The 17882-nt window shown below is 41.3% G+C and overlaps 1 protein-coding gene across 2 annotated transcripts in view; it reads left to right on the top strand.

Moving 5' to 3' along the window:
* AP3D1 (adaptor related protein complex 3 subunit delta 1) overlaps nucleotides 1-17882 on the top strand; it is a 43392-nt gene that overhangs the window by 2244 nt on the left and 23266 nt on the right. For both annotated transcript variants that reach the window (XM_035348119.1, XM_035348118.1), the window contains exons 2-8: nucleotides 11105-11200; nucleotides 11882-11962; nucleotides 12677-12757; nucleotides 14002-14109; nucleotides 14476-14605; nucleotides 15818-15957; nucleotides 16223-16296. In XM_035348119.1, the coding sequence (XP_035204010.1) occupies nucleotides 11105-11200; nucleotides 11882-11962; nucleotides 12677-12757; nucleotides 14002-14109; nucleotides 14476-14605; nucleotides 15818-15957; nucleotides 16223-16296 (710 nt within the window). The remainder of the gene's footprint in view (nucleotides 1-11104; nucleotides 11201-11881; nucleotides 11963-12676; nucleotides 12758-14001; nucleotides 14110-14475; nucleotides 14606-15817; nucleotides 15958-16222; nucleotides 16297-17882) is intronic.

Below are 17882 nucleotides of genomic sequence, written 5' to 3'. Positions count from 1 at the left end.
TGAACAGTAGCCATTTCCCTGATGAAATGTGAGTCTTCTGTAACACGGTCTGCTTTGGAATCCTTCAAAGATCTTGCATAATTACGTAAGGTGGCTGCAAACTGCACAGGGTTGTTCATTTTTTTTAGCTCTTGAAGAGGACTGTAAACCTTCTGTAACTAAAATGCTGGGTGCTGATTTGGTGCTTCTCAGGGAATGGTCATGGATATCCTCTGGTTTTCAGGTGACGTTGCAACATCAGAATAATGTTTTAGAGGAAATAGTTGCAAAAAGATCTTCCTTTTCCCATAATGCTTCCGTTGTTGATTTTATCTGAGTGTTGCTCAAATATTGAATGCAGTTGTTTGAATGACTTGTGTGTGTGTCTCCAGATAAGTGTCTAGGCTCAAGAGACACAAATTTCTGAATAGGACAAAGTGTTTCAAACAAACTGCCCAATAACTGATGGATCTCAGCTCAGCAAAAATTACTCTATGAAAGAGAAGTCTCTGAAAAGAGGGCACAGAGGTTGTTAAAGTGACACTAAGGAACTGAAGGTATGATTATTGCTTTGACTTCTGATTTAATTAAGCTTTTTGCAGAAGCAAAAGTGTTTTGTTCTTAAATATGACAGGTTCCAATTCCTCTGCAGGTACCATCCCAAGCGTTTCGCTTCCGCCTCAGGGACGTGTTTGTAGCACAGGGCATGCTGAGCGGTTGTCACCCAGGGCCAGCTGTGGGTTTTGCAGACACAGCTTTTAACCAGCGAGCTGCATTCTTGCCTGATGGTTGTGTGGCCTCTTGTCTTGCTGGGCCTTAGGGCTGTACCCCAAGCCTAGTTGTGAAGTTGATGGAGTGCCCCAAACTCTTTGCCAATAATTCAGTGTTCCCTTCAGCTCAGCAGAGGAATTGAGAGAGCAGTGGAGGCTGACTGGCACTTCAGCTCGCATCTTTGCTGCAAAGTGCTTAATTACTTGTGAGAGGCCGTTTTAATTTTAGTTTCCAATCTTTATCTAAAGCTGACCCATTTATTTTGAATTTAAAACACTAGAACTGAAGTGGTGGTGTTCTGTGAGGATGGGACGTAAGGGGGAGGATGCCCTTCAGTTCACACAGATGCTTAGTGCAGATGTTCCGTTCATTTTCCAGTCTTGGGGAAATTTGGAGTTGCATCATCCTTCTGGGTAGTACACGCAGTGTGAAGAGGCAGCGTAACCGCTTTAGATCTTCTCCAAGTTCAACGTGTCGTGTTTACTTTTCAACAGTGGACACAGATGCTTTAATTCCTGTGCTGCTTCCCGGTGCTAAGTCTGCAAGGAAGATGTGATGTCCTGTGCCATTCTCCCCTGGCCTTCACTTCTAATACCTTTCTCTTTTGTTTGGAAAATGAATCCTTCTGCTAGTGAAAGCAGTGAATCTTTGATCTGTTCTGACAGGGTTTTGTCCCCTGTGGAACAACTTCTTCCACTTTGTGCCTACTTATTACGGAGGTGCTACGCAGCAGGCTAAAGGGGAGTGGCTTGTGCCACAGGATGTTAAAAGTGGAAGAGATTTTTTTCTACATATTCCACACTGGGAAATGAGTTCTGTTAGGGGAATCTCCTGAACCTGAAATACAAGGCAGAGATAATCCTTAGATGCTCTTTGGATCATGCACAGTGTTTTGTATTAGGGGTGAAGAACGTCTTTGTTCCCATCAAGGCAAGTACCGTCAGATGCTATAGCGAGAGGCTCCTTTATAAAACTGAGATGATAAAATAGCTGAAATGGGGCTGTTAAATGAGTGGCGCCTTGTCCTGTTAAGACCATAGCCCTTTGTGTTTCGAGTGTGTTTGATTTACTGGAGGACACTTAAGGAGGGGAAAGGGCTTAAAGTCTTGCACAAAATTTCTGTGCACTTCTCTCCTAACTAAAGAAAATCACTCTCATTTCTGTCAGTGAAGCTGCTGCTTGCGTGAAGGATTAGCACTTTAAATTTTTGGTAGTCAATAGCTGAGGAAAAAGCACATTAAAAACCTTGCACTCTTCCCTAGGTAATGCTCTGTGCTAGGTGTTGCATCGCTGGTTTGCATGGAAGTACTTTGGTACATGACCTCGCAGAAGCAAGCCTGAGGAGAGAGAGGGGTGCCCAGTATTTCTGGCTGAAAAAACTAAAACTAAATTCTGGTTGATCCCTAATGATAAATGAGGGACACATTGAGTATTCCGTGTGATGTGCTGTGAAATACGTGTCTAACAGATCAAATACCAGCCTTACAGAGCTGCCGCTCTGTTCTCACCTCCTAGGGACTGTTACCTAAGGACAATGGACTTGAGTTGCTTAAAAAAACAAACAAACAAACAAAAAAAACTTTTCTGCTAAATCAAGTGCTGCTGTGCTTGACTGCACAATTCCAGTTACTTCTCTGACAAGTTTTCACATGAAATCATGGTGTCAGGGGTTTTGAGGAATCCTGTAAAATCCCAAGTCTTTGGGACATAGCCCGTCACAGCGAGGCTGAAGATCATCTAATGCAGTGGTCTTCTGGCAGCTTGGCATCTGGTCCCTTTACTGATACCTAATAGGAAAGGATGGGGGGGTGGATCATGGCAGGAATTTTGAGGATTGCTGAAAATTTTCTTGGTGCCCAAGACTGAGAATACAGGGAAGCTTTATAACAGGAAGTAGGCACAAATGTAGGTATGGTGCAATTTTCTTCAGGTGGGCTGGGTTTTCACACCAAATAATAGGTGGTGTGCAGCTCATTGATGGCAGACAGCTCTTTCAGTCGCTGATGCTTGATCGCTTTCTGCTCATCATGTGTGTGTTCATATCTTCGAAGGGAGCTCATTATTCCACCCACTTTTGAGTGGATCTAGAGTTGCCATTGTTAATTCTTGGCGCGTGTGAATCGCTGGGAAAAAGACAGTCAGAAATGGGAACAATACACAGAAGACTGGATAAGGACCTCACACCAACCAGGAAGGAAGCAGGCTAGTGGTGGCCTCCAGAGGTGGCAAGGAGCAGGTAAGTGCTCTGCTGGACTTTCTGCATCGCGAACAGTAAGGGGCTGGCCTGGAGCCTTGGAGCAATAGCCAAGACGTGGGTTTTGTCCTGGGTGATTACAAGCAGAGAGCAGCTTAGGCTTTGCATTAGTGCTGCCTTTCATTAGCTTCATGCTTTCGCTGGTGTTAAATATGATTTAATTGTCTGTGGCATGAGTGGGGCTAAGAGCGTTGTTCCCTGTCCAGATTCTTTGTAGCTGGCCCTCTTCTGAGGGTGTGAAGTGCTCTGGACAGATTGCTTTCTCACACGTGTAAATAAAAGTTCTGCCTAAGCAGGTGCAAGGGAAAAAATGTTTCCTGGTACCTGGGAACATACTGCACCCCTTGCGAGGCCAGGGGAAGAACATCTAGAAAAATCAAATTACAAGCTGACTATATTTCTGGGCTGTGGTTGTCTTCACTGTTTGATGCTTTCTGATGCAGCCATCTTTGTCCGGGTGTTGAATGCAGAAAGTGGGTCCTTCTGCAGACATTGACCATGTTAGAGGAAATAGCACAAGTTAGTGAAAAACCTCTTCCTCTGTGTGGGTTAGTGAATAGTTTTGGTGCAAAGAGTAACTTTAGATTTTTCATCTAGAAGTGCTCTCTGATGTGTCCCGTGTCTGGTGGGATATGAAGAGCAGCAAGGGAAGCTTTAAACAATGTGCATCAGAAAGACCAAGTCATGGGACTGGTTATAAAGAAGCATTTGTGTTCCTTAGCTTGCTTAAAACAAAACACAACTGATACTGAAAGATGTAAATGCTTCATAATTGAAAGGGGAGCCTGCTTAAATCCAGGTGGCAGGAAGTATAAAGATTTTATAAAGAAGTATAAAGATTTTTGAGTAAGCTAAAGGATGCTGCAAATAATACGGTTAGTAGTAGCATATGCAGTTGGGTGTTTTTTAACAAGAAGCATACGTTCAAAATAACTGACAATATTTACAAGCCCCCTTGAATACTGAGGTGTCACTGGTTATGGAAGGATGTTGGGGACACGCTGACTTACCTCCTCAGGCACTGATCAAACTGAGTTTGTAGGCTGTGTAGTTGTGTTGTGTTTTGTATTGGCTGTTCCTTTTTGTAATATATTGCATAGCCTAGATGGTACTTGCCTAGCTCTTCGTGTCCTCATGTGGAAATAAAAGGTCAAGTACCTGTTGTGTTTTCAGGGATAAGCATTTCTGGCTGTCACCTCTCTGTGGTCTTCAAAGCTGTCTGCTCAGATATGGCTTAGTGTAGGCCCCTGAGGGTTTCTTAATTGCTGTGCAGTTAAATTAACAAATACAGTGATCAGACTGGAGACTTCTATATTAAGGGACATCTCTGAAGTCTTACTGAAGATGCGTTACTGATTTATGTTGGACTGTTTTAGGGCTCACTGTCTAATACTGACTTAATCGTTGGCACAGCCCACGTGGGGAAACGCTCCAGGATGGCTCGTGTATCTGTGCTGCAGCTCCCCAGATAGGTGTCTTTTTGTGTAAAACATTGCAATTGTCTTCGGCCAAACTGCCAAAAAGGGGCTCATCAAGAGCAAACCCGACCGATCTGCAGCGCTCGGTGACACAGGCAGCATCGCCCTGGGGTGCCTGCACCAGCCTAGGCCTGCGTCTGGCTGGGCGTCGCATTGGGTGCTCGGCTGCAGCTACCCAGCTGATTGTTCTGCCACGTCCCATCCCTGGCCACTGCTGACCTGTTTGGAAGGTGGTGTGTGCTTGTACAGCGCCCTGTGGCACTGCAGGGATGCTCTTTGGAGAGCAGATACTGAGCAACTCCAACAGGCAGACATGAAGTGCTATACAGCTACCTGAATTTTAAAAACAATATTTCAGTGTTTTTTTACGGATTTATAAATCAGATTGGGGGAGATGGATGTACCATGCCAAATTTCAGTCAGTGTGTATGATTTCAACCAACCATATATGTGTATGTAAATTGATTTTTGCGTTCCTCCCTAAGTGTCTTCTGGCCAAGTAGCCCAGCTATCTTGCTAGCTTTGGTTGTGACAGATGAGGGAGTAGTGGATAATGCTCCATGTTTCTAACAAATAATGTAGGAGAAGACTACTGCAAAATGAAATGGCAAAGGTTGGCCTTCAAGCCAACTGTATTTATCATTGATGGGGGCAATACCCTGGTCTAGGATCCTGAGACCATCTACAGGATGAGTGAATAAATCCCTGGGGAGCTGAGTAGTAAAGGCAAGCTAAGTAAGACGTGTTCAAACATGCGGCAACATCTTGTAACAGTTCAGTGAAAGGTAAGCTTGATTTTTCCAATGCCTTTCAAGTTGTAACCATATTTTCTGAACTCCTTATTGCATCTGACTGCCTTTTGCATCATTTTATTTTGGCTGCCGCAAGCCTGCTTAAATGAATGCTTGAATGCTGTGCAGCTTCCCAATTGTAGCTTAGATTCTTGCCTACTTTACCTGGGATTTGGCTTTAGGGAAGTTAGTTGTAAGTTAACGTGTGGGAGCATGTGCCTGGAAATTGTTTCCTTCCATCCGTGAAGCAGTCTTTAGGAGGGATCCTGTTACTTCTGCTGTATTTAAATATTTTTTATCTATGATAGAAGTTAACATCTGTTATGCTCATCTCTAATGCTGTGTTCAAGTGAATGCAAAAATAGCCATGAGCTTAAAAAAACAGCTCTTACTTCAGTTGATTTATTTTGAGCTGTTGAGGTATGATGCTTATGTTTCGGGTACTGCAGTCACTGGGGTTTGTTGACATGAAGGGCTTTTGGGGGTTTTGATGGAAGCCTGGGAATCAATCTATTTCTTTCCGGCCTTCTTCCAAAGTTAGGAGGTGACAGATGATCTGTGCTGTGCTTGTAACAGGATCTTCTGCTTGAAGTGTAAACAAATTAGAAAGCTGCTTTGCCTCCACGAGATGTCTGAGGTGTAACTGCCTTGTGTGTTAAGCACCACGGTCAGGTCACGTGGCTCGCATCCTGCAGGTAGTACTTCTTAAGGTCTTTAACAAAACACCCACCAAAAAGTGGGGGCAGGCAGCTGTTACTGGTTCCCTGGAAGTTGATGCAGTGGCCATAGCACAGCTCATGTGAGATCATCACGTGCTCGCGCTCAGTGTGATTTCATGGGGTTTAATGTCAAGCATGTCTGTGTTACAAAAAACTGAAACGCTACTGAGCTCAACACATGTCATACTCTGTACTTCTTTAGTATTGCTTCTACTTATTACAAACTTTGTTTTACAGTGGTAGTAATGCATTCATCTCATATCTCAATGCCTCTGGTGTAGGCTGTTAATCGTCCTGTTCATAAACACTGTATTTAACCCCGAAGGTGCGGTACAAATAGGGACTGCCGATCTCCAACGCCTGCTGTTGGTCTGGTGGAAAGCCCGTCGCTGTTGCACTAAGTGCTGGGCATGAGTCCCAAATCAGCTGCAGCTGGGTTGAGACTGGTCCTGTTAAGGACCTGAAGGATTCACTGCCTTTTGTTTGCTGGGCTGTAACCCTAAGGGGTGAGAATGAGTTTGCTTTCTTTTGATTCCAGTGATTGATGCATTGGCTCAGATGCATCCTCTTCAAGACTATTATATATATATATATATATATATATATATATATCTCATATAATTCACGTTTGGTTTTAATGTGAAGTTAATGCAGTGATGTTTATCTAACCACTGCTGTCTTCTCATCTCCTGTAAAATACTAAGTTTGACTGCTGATGGAAGTGCAGCACAGAGCATCACGCTTTGGAGGAATGTGATTGTTCCATTGGAGGAGCGATTTCTCAGCCTTCCTTGTGTATTGCTAGAAAAGAAAAATTAATCTCTTGTGAACATCTCTGAAATCATCAGCAAAGACTAAGTTTTGTCTTGAGCAGAGCTTGGAGCAAAATTTGAACGTTTTTCAAACTTAATTCAAAAAACATGGCCTGGGAAATAAAAAGAATCCTATAAACTGATGTTCTGGCATCTTACCATGACCCACTTTTCCTTCCCTCCCTCCGTTTGAGGGATTGTTTTTGATTCTTCATTCTCGCCGTGGCCACTTGCGCTGGTTGAAATGCATGTGTTTTCTGAGCGAGGTCTCAGTTTATTACAGAATTTGGGCTTACATTAAATGATGTTGCGTATTTTATCAGTGGGTATGAAGTGCTTGCCCCATCAGTTTGGAGGCACACAGTAAGGCATTACGATTTCATGCTGTGTACACAGCTTTGTTGAGGGATTGCTCTTTACGTCTGCAGTCTTTTCTTGGGTTTTAGCTGTACTCCTCCGAGTGATTCTGTAACCTTCCTCCTCCTGAAGGATACAAGAAAAAGCAAGCCCCTGAGTGGTTGCTCTGGCGTTTCACTAAGGAGCCTTTTCCCCGGAGTTGGGAACGGCTCCTCTCCCACTTGGCAGCCTCGCAAGGATGAAAGCTCCTCTCAGCTTTTCCCTGTGTTACCGTGTGCCCTTCAGCTTTTGACTGCGGAGTCGCAGCCTTGGCAGGACTGCCATCACCCTGCTGATGTTCTTTCAGTCACTGGCTCTGCTTGTTCTTACCTCCAGCCGGAGTGAGAGGCTTCCTTGTGATCGCCTTGTTTGCTCAGTGCGGTCTGGCTGGGAATGGCTCACGGTCTACAAATATTGGGACTTAAAAATTCTCCTCAGTCGAGCAGCAAACGAGCAATTGAGTAGTGTCCCAGGAAGGCTTCGTGTAAGACTGACAGGGTTAGTAGTTAAGTTGTGTGTTGATACTGGGTATTGAAGCACTGCGTATCGGTTCAATACTGTGAGCATAAATGAACTCTGAAGTGTTTTCCTTTTGCTTTCCTTTCTTCATGCAATCGGAGAAGTGTTGAAGGAACCAATTACATCCTTGGGAAATACTTGTTTTACCACACTAGAAAACTGCCATACTCGAGAGATTTATGCAAAAAGCTATCAGTGAGTCAGTGCTGGGAAAACTAACCCAATTTTGGTCTATTCAGTATTTAAATTATTTTTTTCTTGCAAATATTTAGGCCTTGCTTGGTGTCCACGATGCCTACAGATGTCCAAACACTTTTTTCATTGCATTGCATGGTCCTTCTCCCTCTCACTGCTTTGGCTGAATTTCACGGCTCGAAGGCGGTGTGGGGCCTGGGGATGTCGCGTGGCGTGGCACTGCTTCGGAGCAACGGCAGACGGGCGCTGCACAAGGTCAGGGTGCTGCCGGCTAGAGAGCCAAGAGGAGCTCTAAAGACCTGCGTGTGCACACGCTTGTTTGCTTTGTGTTAGTTAGATGGGGCAGGGAGCGGTTTGTTGGGTTTCAGATTTAAACAGGAGACTAAACGGAGCGCTTTCCTTCATATTGCTCATTAATGCAGTGCTACTCGAGAGAGATTAACAAAAAGGTAATACTCCTGAGCCTTTAAAGCGTTCTATATATAGGCTTTCATTCCTTGTAGTCTTTTAGGATTTGGTGTACAGTTATTTTGGAAGGACTTCTCTGCTCTTCAGAAGGCCTTATTTTAGTTTCAGACATGGTTTTGTTCTACAATACACTTTTCTGCCCTCTTTTAAGGAATTTGCTCATTCTGTTAGACTAACTTTCTGGCAAAGGTTTGCCTGCAGGCTGCTGAAGCTGCTGGGTGTGCCTGGAGACTCAGGAGTCTGCGTTTGGCTGTACTGGAGCTGTACAGTATTTAACTTCTGTGCGATTTTGTCCCCCTTCTGGTCATGCAGTGGTTTGGGTTCAACTCCTGAGAGGTTTTTAGGAAACTGAGGCTAATGTTTAAGCAGGTTTGTGGTAGGAGCTGTGAGAAAGCAGTGATGCTTTCCGGGTGTGGGCAGTGCAGTACTCCGCATGGAAAGCAGGGGCTGGCCCCGCTGCCCAGGCCGTGGCAACAAGATATATGGCGCGGGATTCTGTGACACCGCTCTGGCATGCTGTTAGGGGTGCATAAAATATTCAAGGCTCACTACAATGTGTTTGTAGATCAGTTGCATGTTGTGCGAGTTGTTCTTTCAGCATCTTAGGTCACGTACGTATTTCCTACCTACCATCGGAAGTTTTTCAGTTTAAACATGCGTTTAAACTCTTCCATGGGAGCTGTCTGGGCTTAGATCACTGTCATGACTGTTTAGAATAGCAAATCTTCTATTTCCTAGGAGAAGTCACCTGGACTCCACATAGTCAAGCATTAGGAGGCAGTGCCATCCTTTCGTGGTAGGTGAGATCCGCTCACCCTATTCAGGAGGACATATGGGAATCTCTGTAGAGGAAGGGGGTGTTTGGCCTGCCTTCCCTTAACATGAAGATTCCTGGTACAAAGATATTATTTCTATCCCAAATACAGGCACTTAAATGAGTTAACTTATTCCTACGTAAATTCATTTGCTTGGTTGCTTTCTTTCATCAGGCCTTTGCTGGAGGGCAGTGCTGCTGTTTGAGGGACCTTGCTAGGCTGCAGGAGTGGGACAAGCAAGAACTCCAAAAAGGTCAACAAAGGCTTCTACTAGAAATATCTTAGAATTTCCATCTGAGTTTAGCATTGCCACAAATGCATTGGCTTTTATCCTTGCGTAAGTGCAAGATTTGAGAGAGAGGCCAGACAAATTACTCTGGTTACATTAAGGCTGTTAACCCGATGGAACTGTTCCTGCACTGAATTACGTGTGTTCACTGTGCATCCTGATGGTGGATTCTAACTTTGGTATCACTAGACCCTAAATTAGAGCAGTGTGGATTGCCATTATAAGGCTGCTGCTTGGAGCATGAAGTCCTAGTGTTAAAATTCAGTTGCTACTCTTCCTCACCTGGATCGTTGCAGCACCTTGTTGCACTACAGACCTTGTATGATTTTTTTTGTTGCCACCCAATGATGATTCAAAATAACATTCTCTGCTTCTAAATTTCATGACATTAGTTAAGCATGAGTATCACTGTAGGATGATGTAGGAGGCCAAAGAACAGTTGGGATAGTAAACAAAACTTAGTGTAAAGAGGAGAAGTGTTAGTTAAAGGCAGACCAATAGACTTCTGTGTGGAAAACATCTTTTTGGTGGAAGGTAATGGTATGGAGGCAGAGTTTTGCTTGAAACTAGCTAATTGTTTTCTGACCCAGTTCTTCCGGCAATTGATTTATATTGAATGGGAAATGCCCTGGTGCATGTGTGGCTTTCTAAGGAGGGATTATGTCCCTGCTTTTAAATTTTCATGACTTCTGTAGCAGATGCCTTCAGTACTTAAATCATAATTAATTGTGAACTGAAAGAATCTCAGAGTTAAGCCTACTTATGAAGTAAAATCTGTACAGATATTTTTAGATCATGCATTTGCCACATCCCTCCCACAAGCACAGACGTGATTGTTTGGAAAGAAGCAAAGGGCCAAATATTTAAATGTAAACATTGTGACATTTGGCTCTGAATTACTGAGAAAATCATACAAATAACTAGGTGTTGCTTTTCAAAATGTGTAAATAGCAAAATCACTTAGCTAATTCCTGTGCTGGGGAGGGTAGGCATGTTTGCCAATTTTGGAGTGAATGGCAAGTGCCAGCCAGAAGTATTTTTACCCAGTGAAAGACTTGTGCTCTGTCCCTTCAGGTGTGAGGACTGTTCTAAGTGCACATCTGCAGTGCTGGATGTCTACAGAATGCCCAAAAGAAGAGAGGACTCATCTTTTCATCCATCACCTTAAATTTGTGGGCTATTCAGTCTTTTATGTGGTTATTTCTAGGCATAATGACTCAGTAATCTCTGTCTTTCCATTGAGGTAAGGGCCTAACACGTGTTCTAGGAGGGGTGAAACTCAAGTGTTTGTTCTTAGCACTAGGCACATGATCTCCATTGACTAGCTTTTGGCTGCAAGTCTTTGATCCTAAAGCCCTAGACTGAATAGTGGGGTTGGAGGGAGAAGACAGCAAATACAGTGAAGAAACATCTCAGCATACTTTCAGTTTTGTGATAAAGTGTGACATTTTTTGTTAATGAACAGTTCCGTCAGAGTGAAGTGCTTACCTTGCACGCGAGATGGATTTGGCTCTTGCAAATGATGAGTTCTGCTGCCTTCTTCCCAATAACGTGTTGGAAATCTACGGAAGTGAATGTTCCATGGTAAATGAGCATGCATGTTTTTTGTTTCCCTCAGGCAAAATACATCTCCCAGTGCATCGATGAGATCAAGCAGGAGCTAAAGCAGGATAACATTGCAGTGAAATCAAATGCGGTCTGCAAACTTACATATGTAAGTGCCTTGCGGGGATACAATGTGATTGCATCTTTTAATTTTTTCATCCTTGTTGACTAGGAACTAGCCTGCTTATTCTTCTTAGACTGGTTTCACAGCCAGCTTTAACTGTTTTCAGTGCAGGCTGTGGGTGAAAATGCTCCCGCACGTATCTCTGACATCAGAGTCTGCGTGTTCCCGTTCCATTAGTTGTGCTGGCACGAGTATTTGCTCAATTTTATTGAGCTAGGTCAGGAAGCTAATCTGGTTTAAAAGTAATCCAATTAAAAAAAGTAGTTCTCATCTGGATTGTTTCTTAGGTAGCTGCATGAGCAGTTGAAACTGGTATTTGTTTCTCTTTGCGCAGTCCTTTGCAGAGAACAGGAAAACACTGTTAAAGAGTGATTTATTTTTTTTAAGGGGGGGGGGGGGGGAAACTGTCCACAGTGATGCACATAAAACTGCTATGTAGTACCTGGAATTTATGCCAAGTATTTTTGAAACTTGCTTCTGGTGGAACTTCTGGATGCCTTTAGCTTACTCCAGGTAGCATAGAACATAACAGTGGGTCATAATCTTGAGGTGCCTTGTAGTGTTATTTTTGGACTCTTGTTCTATCTTTAATTTTCTGAGGTATCCTGACCTATTTTTCGAGTCTCATATTTCAGAAGTTTGTAATCTAGGCTTCTCTGCTTACAGTTACAGATGCTGGGCTACGACATCAGTTGGGCTGCTTTCAATATTATTGAAGTCATGAGTGCATCAAAGTTTACATTCAAAGTGAGTTTTCTGTGTAATTACTGCTGTACTAACCAAGCTGTTTCATTATTGTATTTAATATATTGACACATCTTTGGTTTGATTTCTTCAGTATGGAAAGGAAGTAAACTGTTTATTTTCTAGTATATAATACTTGACCTGCTACTATAGGCTTTTTCTATTGGGTATTTGACAACAGCTGTCAAATCTTTTGTGAAAAAAGAGTGCATGGTTTTGTTTGGGTGGATGTGTTTTTTCGCCTGTAAGGTTTTGTTCGTGCTTGTTCTTTTTCACCAAATGAATAGGATGGAACATTACTTCGTAAAGAACGGCTTCCAGATTGGGCTTTCATAACAAAGTCAAGAGTCAAGGAGTTCTGGTTTAGGCACAACCAAGACAAAATAAATATTCCTCGTTTCTTGTACTGACTGTCCTATTTTCTACATCTTGGCCACTGAACCTGTACGTTCTAACAAAGTGCAGGAGATAAAGATAATTTTAATACCCGTAAGATAGATGTATTACACCTAAAGATGTTACTCGTCTGAGATTATTAAAAAGGGTTTATGTCAGGAAAGAACAGAAAACCTTGTCACGCCTCTTCTGTTATGCAAACCTCCTGTCTTATTGTTCTGCTTTTTAATATTGCTGGTAGAACCACCAGTTGCTGTTCATCTAAACATTGTCTAAACTTACTTTTTAAAAGTGGCTTTTATTCTCCTTGCTTTTTTACAGAGAATTGGTTACCTAGCTGCCTCTCAGTGCTTTCATGAAGGGACTGATGTAATTATGTTGACTACTAATCAAATCCGAAAGGTAAACTCTTGATTTCAGTTCTTAATTTTTTTCTTGCCCTGTCTCCATATTTGTGTTTTGAAAACTGTACAGCTTTAAGCAACAACTTCTTTTAAGGAATATGAAGGTGTAGAATTCTATTTGCTTGGTTTACAGTCTGCTTTGATTATACAATCTGAAGGATTAATGGAATGCTTAGTTGTCCGTAGGCTTCCCTTGTGCTGTCTCATGCCAACTGTGTGTATTTACTTGCTTAAAAAAGATCAGTGGGATGTTATCCAGTAGCTTTCCTAAAGACTGCACATATGTAAAAGCCAGAATGTGTTGCAAAGTTTTGTTGCTCTTGAGGAAGTAATTTAGTTATTATCAAAGTAGAACCTAATTTTGTCCCACCTACAAGAGGTATCAAAATGAGATGGAGGTGACACAGAAGCCTGAAGGCCTGTGTTTAGCTCTCCTACTGTGGTCTTGTACACAGGAATCCAGACTGTTAATTCTCAGTTTGCAAATGCTCTGTGCAGTTGACTTCATATTTTTGTTTCCTAATAACTGCAATTAAGCATTCATCCTGTAATGCTCCGTATTCCATGAGATCTGGTTTTATAACCTGCATGTGAACTTGCTCAGATAGGAGTATTGATATTTTTTAGGAGTCTTTCAAGTGTTTTTAAGATTCAGGCTATACTACATTGACTACAAAGAAGTACAAAGAAACTTGACAAATGAAACGTGTTCTACACCCTAGCCTGTGTTCTGTCTTTATGCACTGAAAGTCATGGTGCTGCCAGCAGCTTGGAAGGAAAGCAGTCTCATTTTTCTAATACATTAAGCTAAGACACTGTTATGCACTCACCAAGAGCGCATGTTCCCAGTGCGGCTGATGACAATTTGGCTTTGATTTAACAGTGATAGTATTTAATTCCACTTCTTTTTTTTTAGCATTTTAAATATATTTGTGATCATGTCTGAGTTTTTTATTTCTTTCCACTTCTGAAATACCACTAGGGTACGATGTTTCTAGTTGCTTTTATGTTGCAGTAACCCATCTATAATTTAATTACAATTCCTTGTACCAATTATTAATCCCTGTGGTAGCTGTATTTTAGCAGGTGTTGGAGGACATTCCTCTTAATAGCTGATATAAACATTCCCGTGGAACAAAAGCTTTGCTTCATATCTGTTGAGTGAATGGAATTGGTCTGAAAAAATAGTTTCTCAACATCCTGTGTGATCTTAAATTTTTGAGCTTCTTTTTCCTTTTTTAGGATCTGAGTAGCCCTAACCAATATGATACTGGAGTTGCACTGACTGGCTTGTCCTGTTTTGTTACTCCAGATCTTGCCAGGGACTTGGCAAATGACATCATGACACTGGTGAGTTGATAAGACTGAGTAATGTTTTTTCCTGTAATTAAAGAATGTTAAATTGTTCAAATCTGGTAAATACCTGTTAAACTTAGAACTGCTACATGTGAAAACTGACACTTTTTCCTTTTGAGTCTTTTGGGGACCCTTAACAGCCTTTGTGGCTCAGGAGGATCGTGTTGGTTATTTCTGGTAGTTGGGGTGATAAATGATGGTACTTCGCTCACCCATCAGAAGCTGAGTTTTGGGAAACTGAAGCAGCCAAGTCTCCTATGAAACATTTTTGAGAGAGACTGGTGTGGACACAGGGGCCTTGAGAAGAATCTTGGAAATGTAAATTTGCTAAGAGCCTGATCCCAATTGTTTCATTAACAGATGTCTCATACGAAGCCTTATATCAGGAAGAAAGCAGTGTTAATCATGTACAAAGTTTTCTTGAAATACCCAGAGTCCCTCCGTCCTGCATTTCCTCGCCTTAAAGAGAAACTTGAAGATCCAGATCCTGGTGAGTGGATTTCAGTAAATTGCTTCTGCTCCAAAACATTTAGGTATAAATGCTTTTTGAGTTTGTATAGAGGAGTGAAAAATGAAAAAAAAAAAAATCTGAGCACAATGTTTGAATAGGTAGATGGCCATGTGAGAGTTCTGACAGATATTACCATGTTGAAAATGTGTTCTAGTTCTTTATTCAAGGCCAAAGTTACTGAAACTGTATCGGTCGATTAAACTTTAATGGGACAAAGCTGCTTAGTGATTCGTGGCTTGTTGCTTAATTTGACTGTGGAAGATATTTCAGTTAATTTCAAGCTTTTTGTTTCTTGTGCACTTGTACAAAGCTGCAGCTATTGGCTGTTGGCAATAGATGTACTTAAAATAATTTCACATAATTCAGTAGACTTTTTTCTATTTTTAAATTTAAAAATATATTTTTAATTGGTGTTAATCGAAGGTACTAGTCTTCCTTCACTATGCCAAAATGCTATATATCTGTTTCAAGGAGTCTGGGTGCATTGTAGTTTTGCGAACTCGAGTTGATTTATGTGTTTAGAAGGAAAAATGTAGATAGGTTTACTGGACAGATTTGTTATGGGCATGTAAGATGCATCTTCCAGGGACAATGTTTCTTAAAAACAAAGAAATAAGCAAAACCACCTGCAAACAAAGGAAGAAACTACTTATGATGCTTTGTGGCAAAAACTACTTTCTGTTATAAAGCCTAGACTGGAAGACTCCAAACTGAGATCAATTTGAGATTGAGCAATTAGAATTAACTTTTCAGTGATCTTGTTTAAGGATTTTTCTTTTTATGGTTTAATTAAAAATGTCTAAATAATACATTTTAAAGAAGCAGTGTTTGGAAACTTTATGGTGGATAAGGTTAATGATTTTAATTTTTGTTGTCTGTGTCCCTCAAACAAGCTATCTATAGCAAGGAGGGGAGGAGAAGGGCAGTTTTTTTGTCTGAGAGTGGGCACAAAGCAGATACATAGTTTGATATATTAGAAAGCAGCTGAAATTAAATAATACCCTTCCTGAGTTTGTCTTGCATTCCTATGTTTAGTTCACTACCTCATCACTGGTAATGAGGTTGATCCATTCCTCTTTGAATGTACGAGTCTGAATCTTCAACTGCTTTTGTTCTGAGTGTTCTGCACCAGAAACTTCAATTACCATTGAGGTGTTTGAGAATTTTGTTTGTCTCACTTCTATTTCTCAGGTGTGCAGTCTGCTGCAGTAAATGTTATTTGTGAGCTGGCTCGACGCAATCCCAAGAACTACCTTTCTCTTGCTCCACTCTTTTTCAAGTTGATGACATCGTCAACCAATAATTGGGTTCTCATTAAAATTATAAAACTGGCAAGTATTTTCAACCTATATTTACAGGATTGGGATCCTCATTAAACCGTTGTGTATGAAAATAGTTTTTTTTTGCTTGTAGGTCTAGTTACCTTTAATTCTAATTAAAAAACGAACCAGGAATCTCTTCTAGTATTTGTGAACTTAGAGAAAAAAAAATTTAACATGGCTTATTTAAACTACAATTCATTATATTTAACTAATGCTTTTATGTTGCTTAAAACCAGCTATTAATTCAGTTTCTTGTTTGTACTTCTTAAAATAGTTTGGTGCTCTTACTCCATTAGAACCTAGGCTGGGAAAGAAATTAATTGAGCCTCTGACCAACCTCATACACAGGTATGTATAACAAATACTATTTTGTTTATTCAGGATTGGTAAAGTGTGTTAGGTAGGTCAGTAGCTAGGTCTAGTGATGCATTTCTGAACTTCTTCCTGAGCTTGAATGTGTTGGTTTCAGTATCAAAGTAGTAATATTAAGACTATTCCTAAACTTGACTGAGAAAAGATACCCTAATGAAAGCCTTTAGGTGTCAGCTGTCTTGAATTTCTCTGAAGCTCATATGCTTTGATTTCACTCATTTTAAGCCAGGGATTACTTTGGTGCATATATTTAAACAAATACACGCACACACACACACAAAAAAACAAACAAACAAAAAACCTACACCTTAAAATAAAAAAAAGCTATCTATTTGCCTCTTCTGCTCATCTGCACATGTTTGACTCTTGACTTTTTTGGAAGTGCAGTTAGATAAAGAAATTTGAAGATAATTTTTTTGTCTTGTTAAAGCTGATTTCTGTTATTGTTTTGGATTTAATTCTAAACTAAACTCAGAAAGGAGGAAGGAATAAATACATATTCCCAGTTATGGAAAGAGTGTCATACTATGTTGGAGTTATCAAATGTTCAAGTTCAGTTTCTCTTAATGTGGCAGAGCATGAGGATGAACGAGAATGAGAAAATTTAACAGGTATCTGTAACAGTGAAAGGAAGGTCTAGCCAAATAATTTCTCTTCATCCTCATAGTACTGCTTGTAAGGCTGGTTCTGAGCAGACCAGCCAGAAGGCTTGCATCCAAACAGCTAAGGAGAGTTTTTGCAACAGTGATGCATACATACAAACTCCCTAGGAGCAGTATTTCACTAGAAAAAGCAGCAAGATGGACAGAACGTCTTCAGTCCTGTGTCCTCTCCAACTCCCACAGTAGCTATTCGTTTCGTTATTTCTGAGGACATAATCGTGTTCTCATTGACTGCCATTGTCTGTCATTTTGGGTCTCATATCACACATGCATAAGGCCAAACAGCCTGCCACCTTCCACAAAATGCATAGAGAGCAGAAGTGATTGTTCCAGTTCTGAGTACGCCAGAGTCATGGATACCATGCTGAGTGACCTTCACAGGAGCAGTTTGTGACTGTTGCCTCCAGAGCTGTTTGCAGACCTGCTTCTCCAGAAGCAGTCCTTTGTTACTTGTGAGGTTTACTGTGTGGCTGGAGGGCACTTTGTTTGTTTCCATCATGTAAATCAGTTCTTGTAAGTGAAATCCTCAGAATCTCACTGTATTTACCGAGTGTTCAACTGACAATTTTCTTGAATTTACGTTTGGAATGGAATGGGACATTTGAAAATACGTTGCTGGCTTGTAGGAATGAGCAAGAGTCTGCTGTTCATGCATGACTCATTCTCTTTGGAGAGAGAGACCTGGAGGTTGTCCATCTGCTTTTCGTAGCATGAATTTTTGACTTTGGGCAGAGGACTTGATTTGATCCTTGGACAAGATTGGTTCAGTGCTCTGAAGCTGGGACTGAGATTTTGAGTAACCGTTTCCTTCCTTACCCATCCTGTTACAGTACTGTTATTTGCCTCTTCTACTACCTTCTGTTTTGGAAGTCAAGGAGAGGACTGCAGAATCAGCTGTTG

Source organism: Oxyura jamaicensis, chromosome 28, assembly GCF_011077185.1.
Source record: "Oxyura jamaicensis isolate SHBP4307 breed ruddy duck chromosome 28, BPBGC_Ojam_1.0, whole genome shotgun sequence".
NCBI classification, from domain to species: domain Eukaryota; kingdom Metazoa; phylum Chordata; class Aves; order Anseriformes; family Anatidae; genus Oxyura; species Oxyura jamaicensis.
This window is presented reverse-complemented; position numbering and strand designations above follow the sequence as displayed.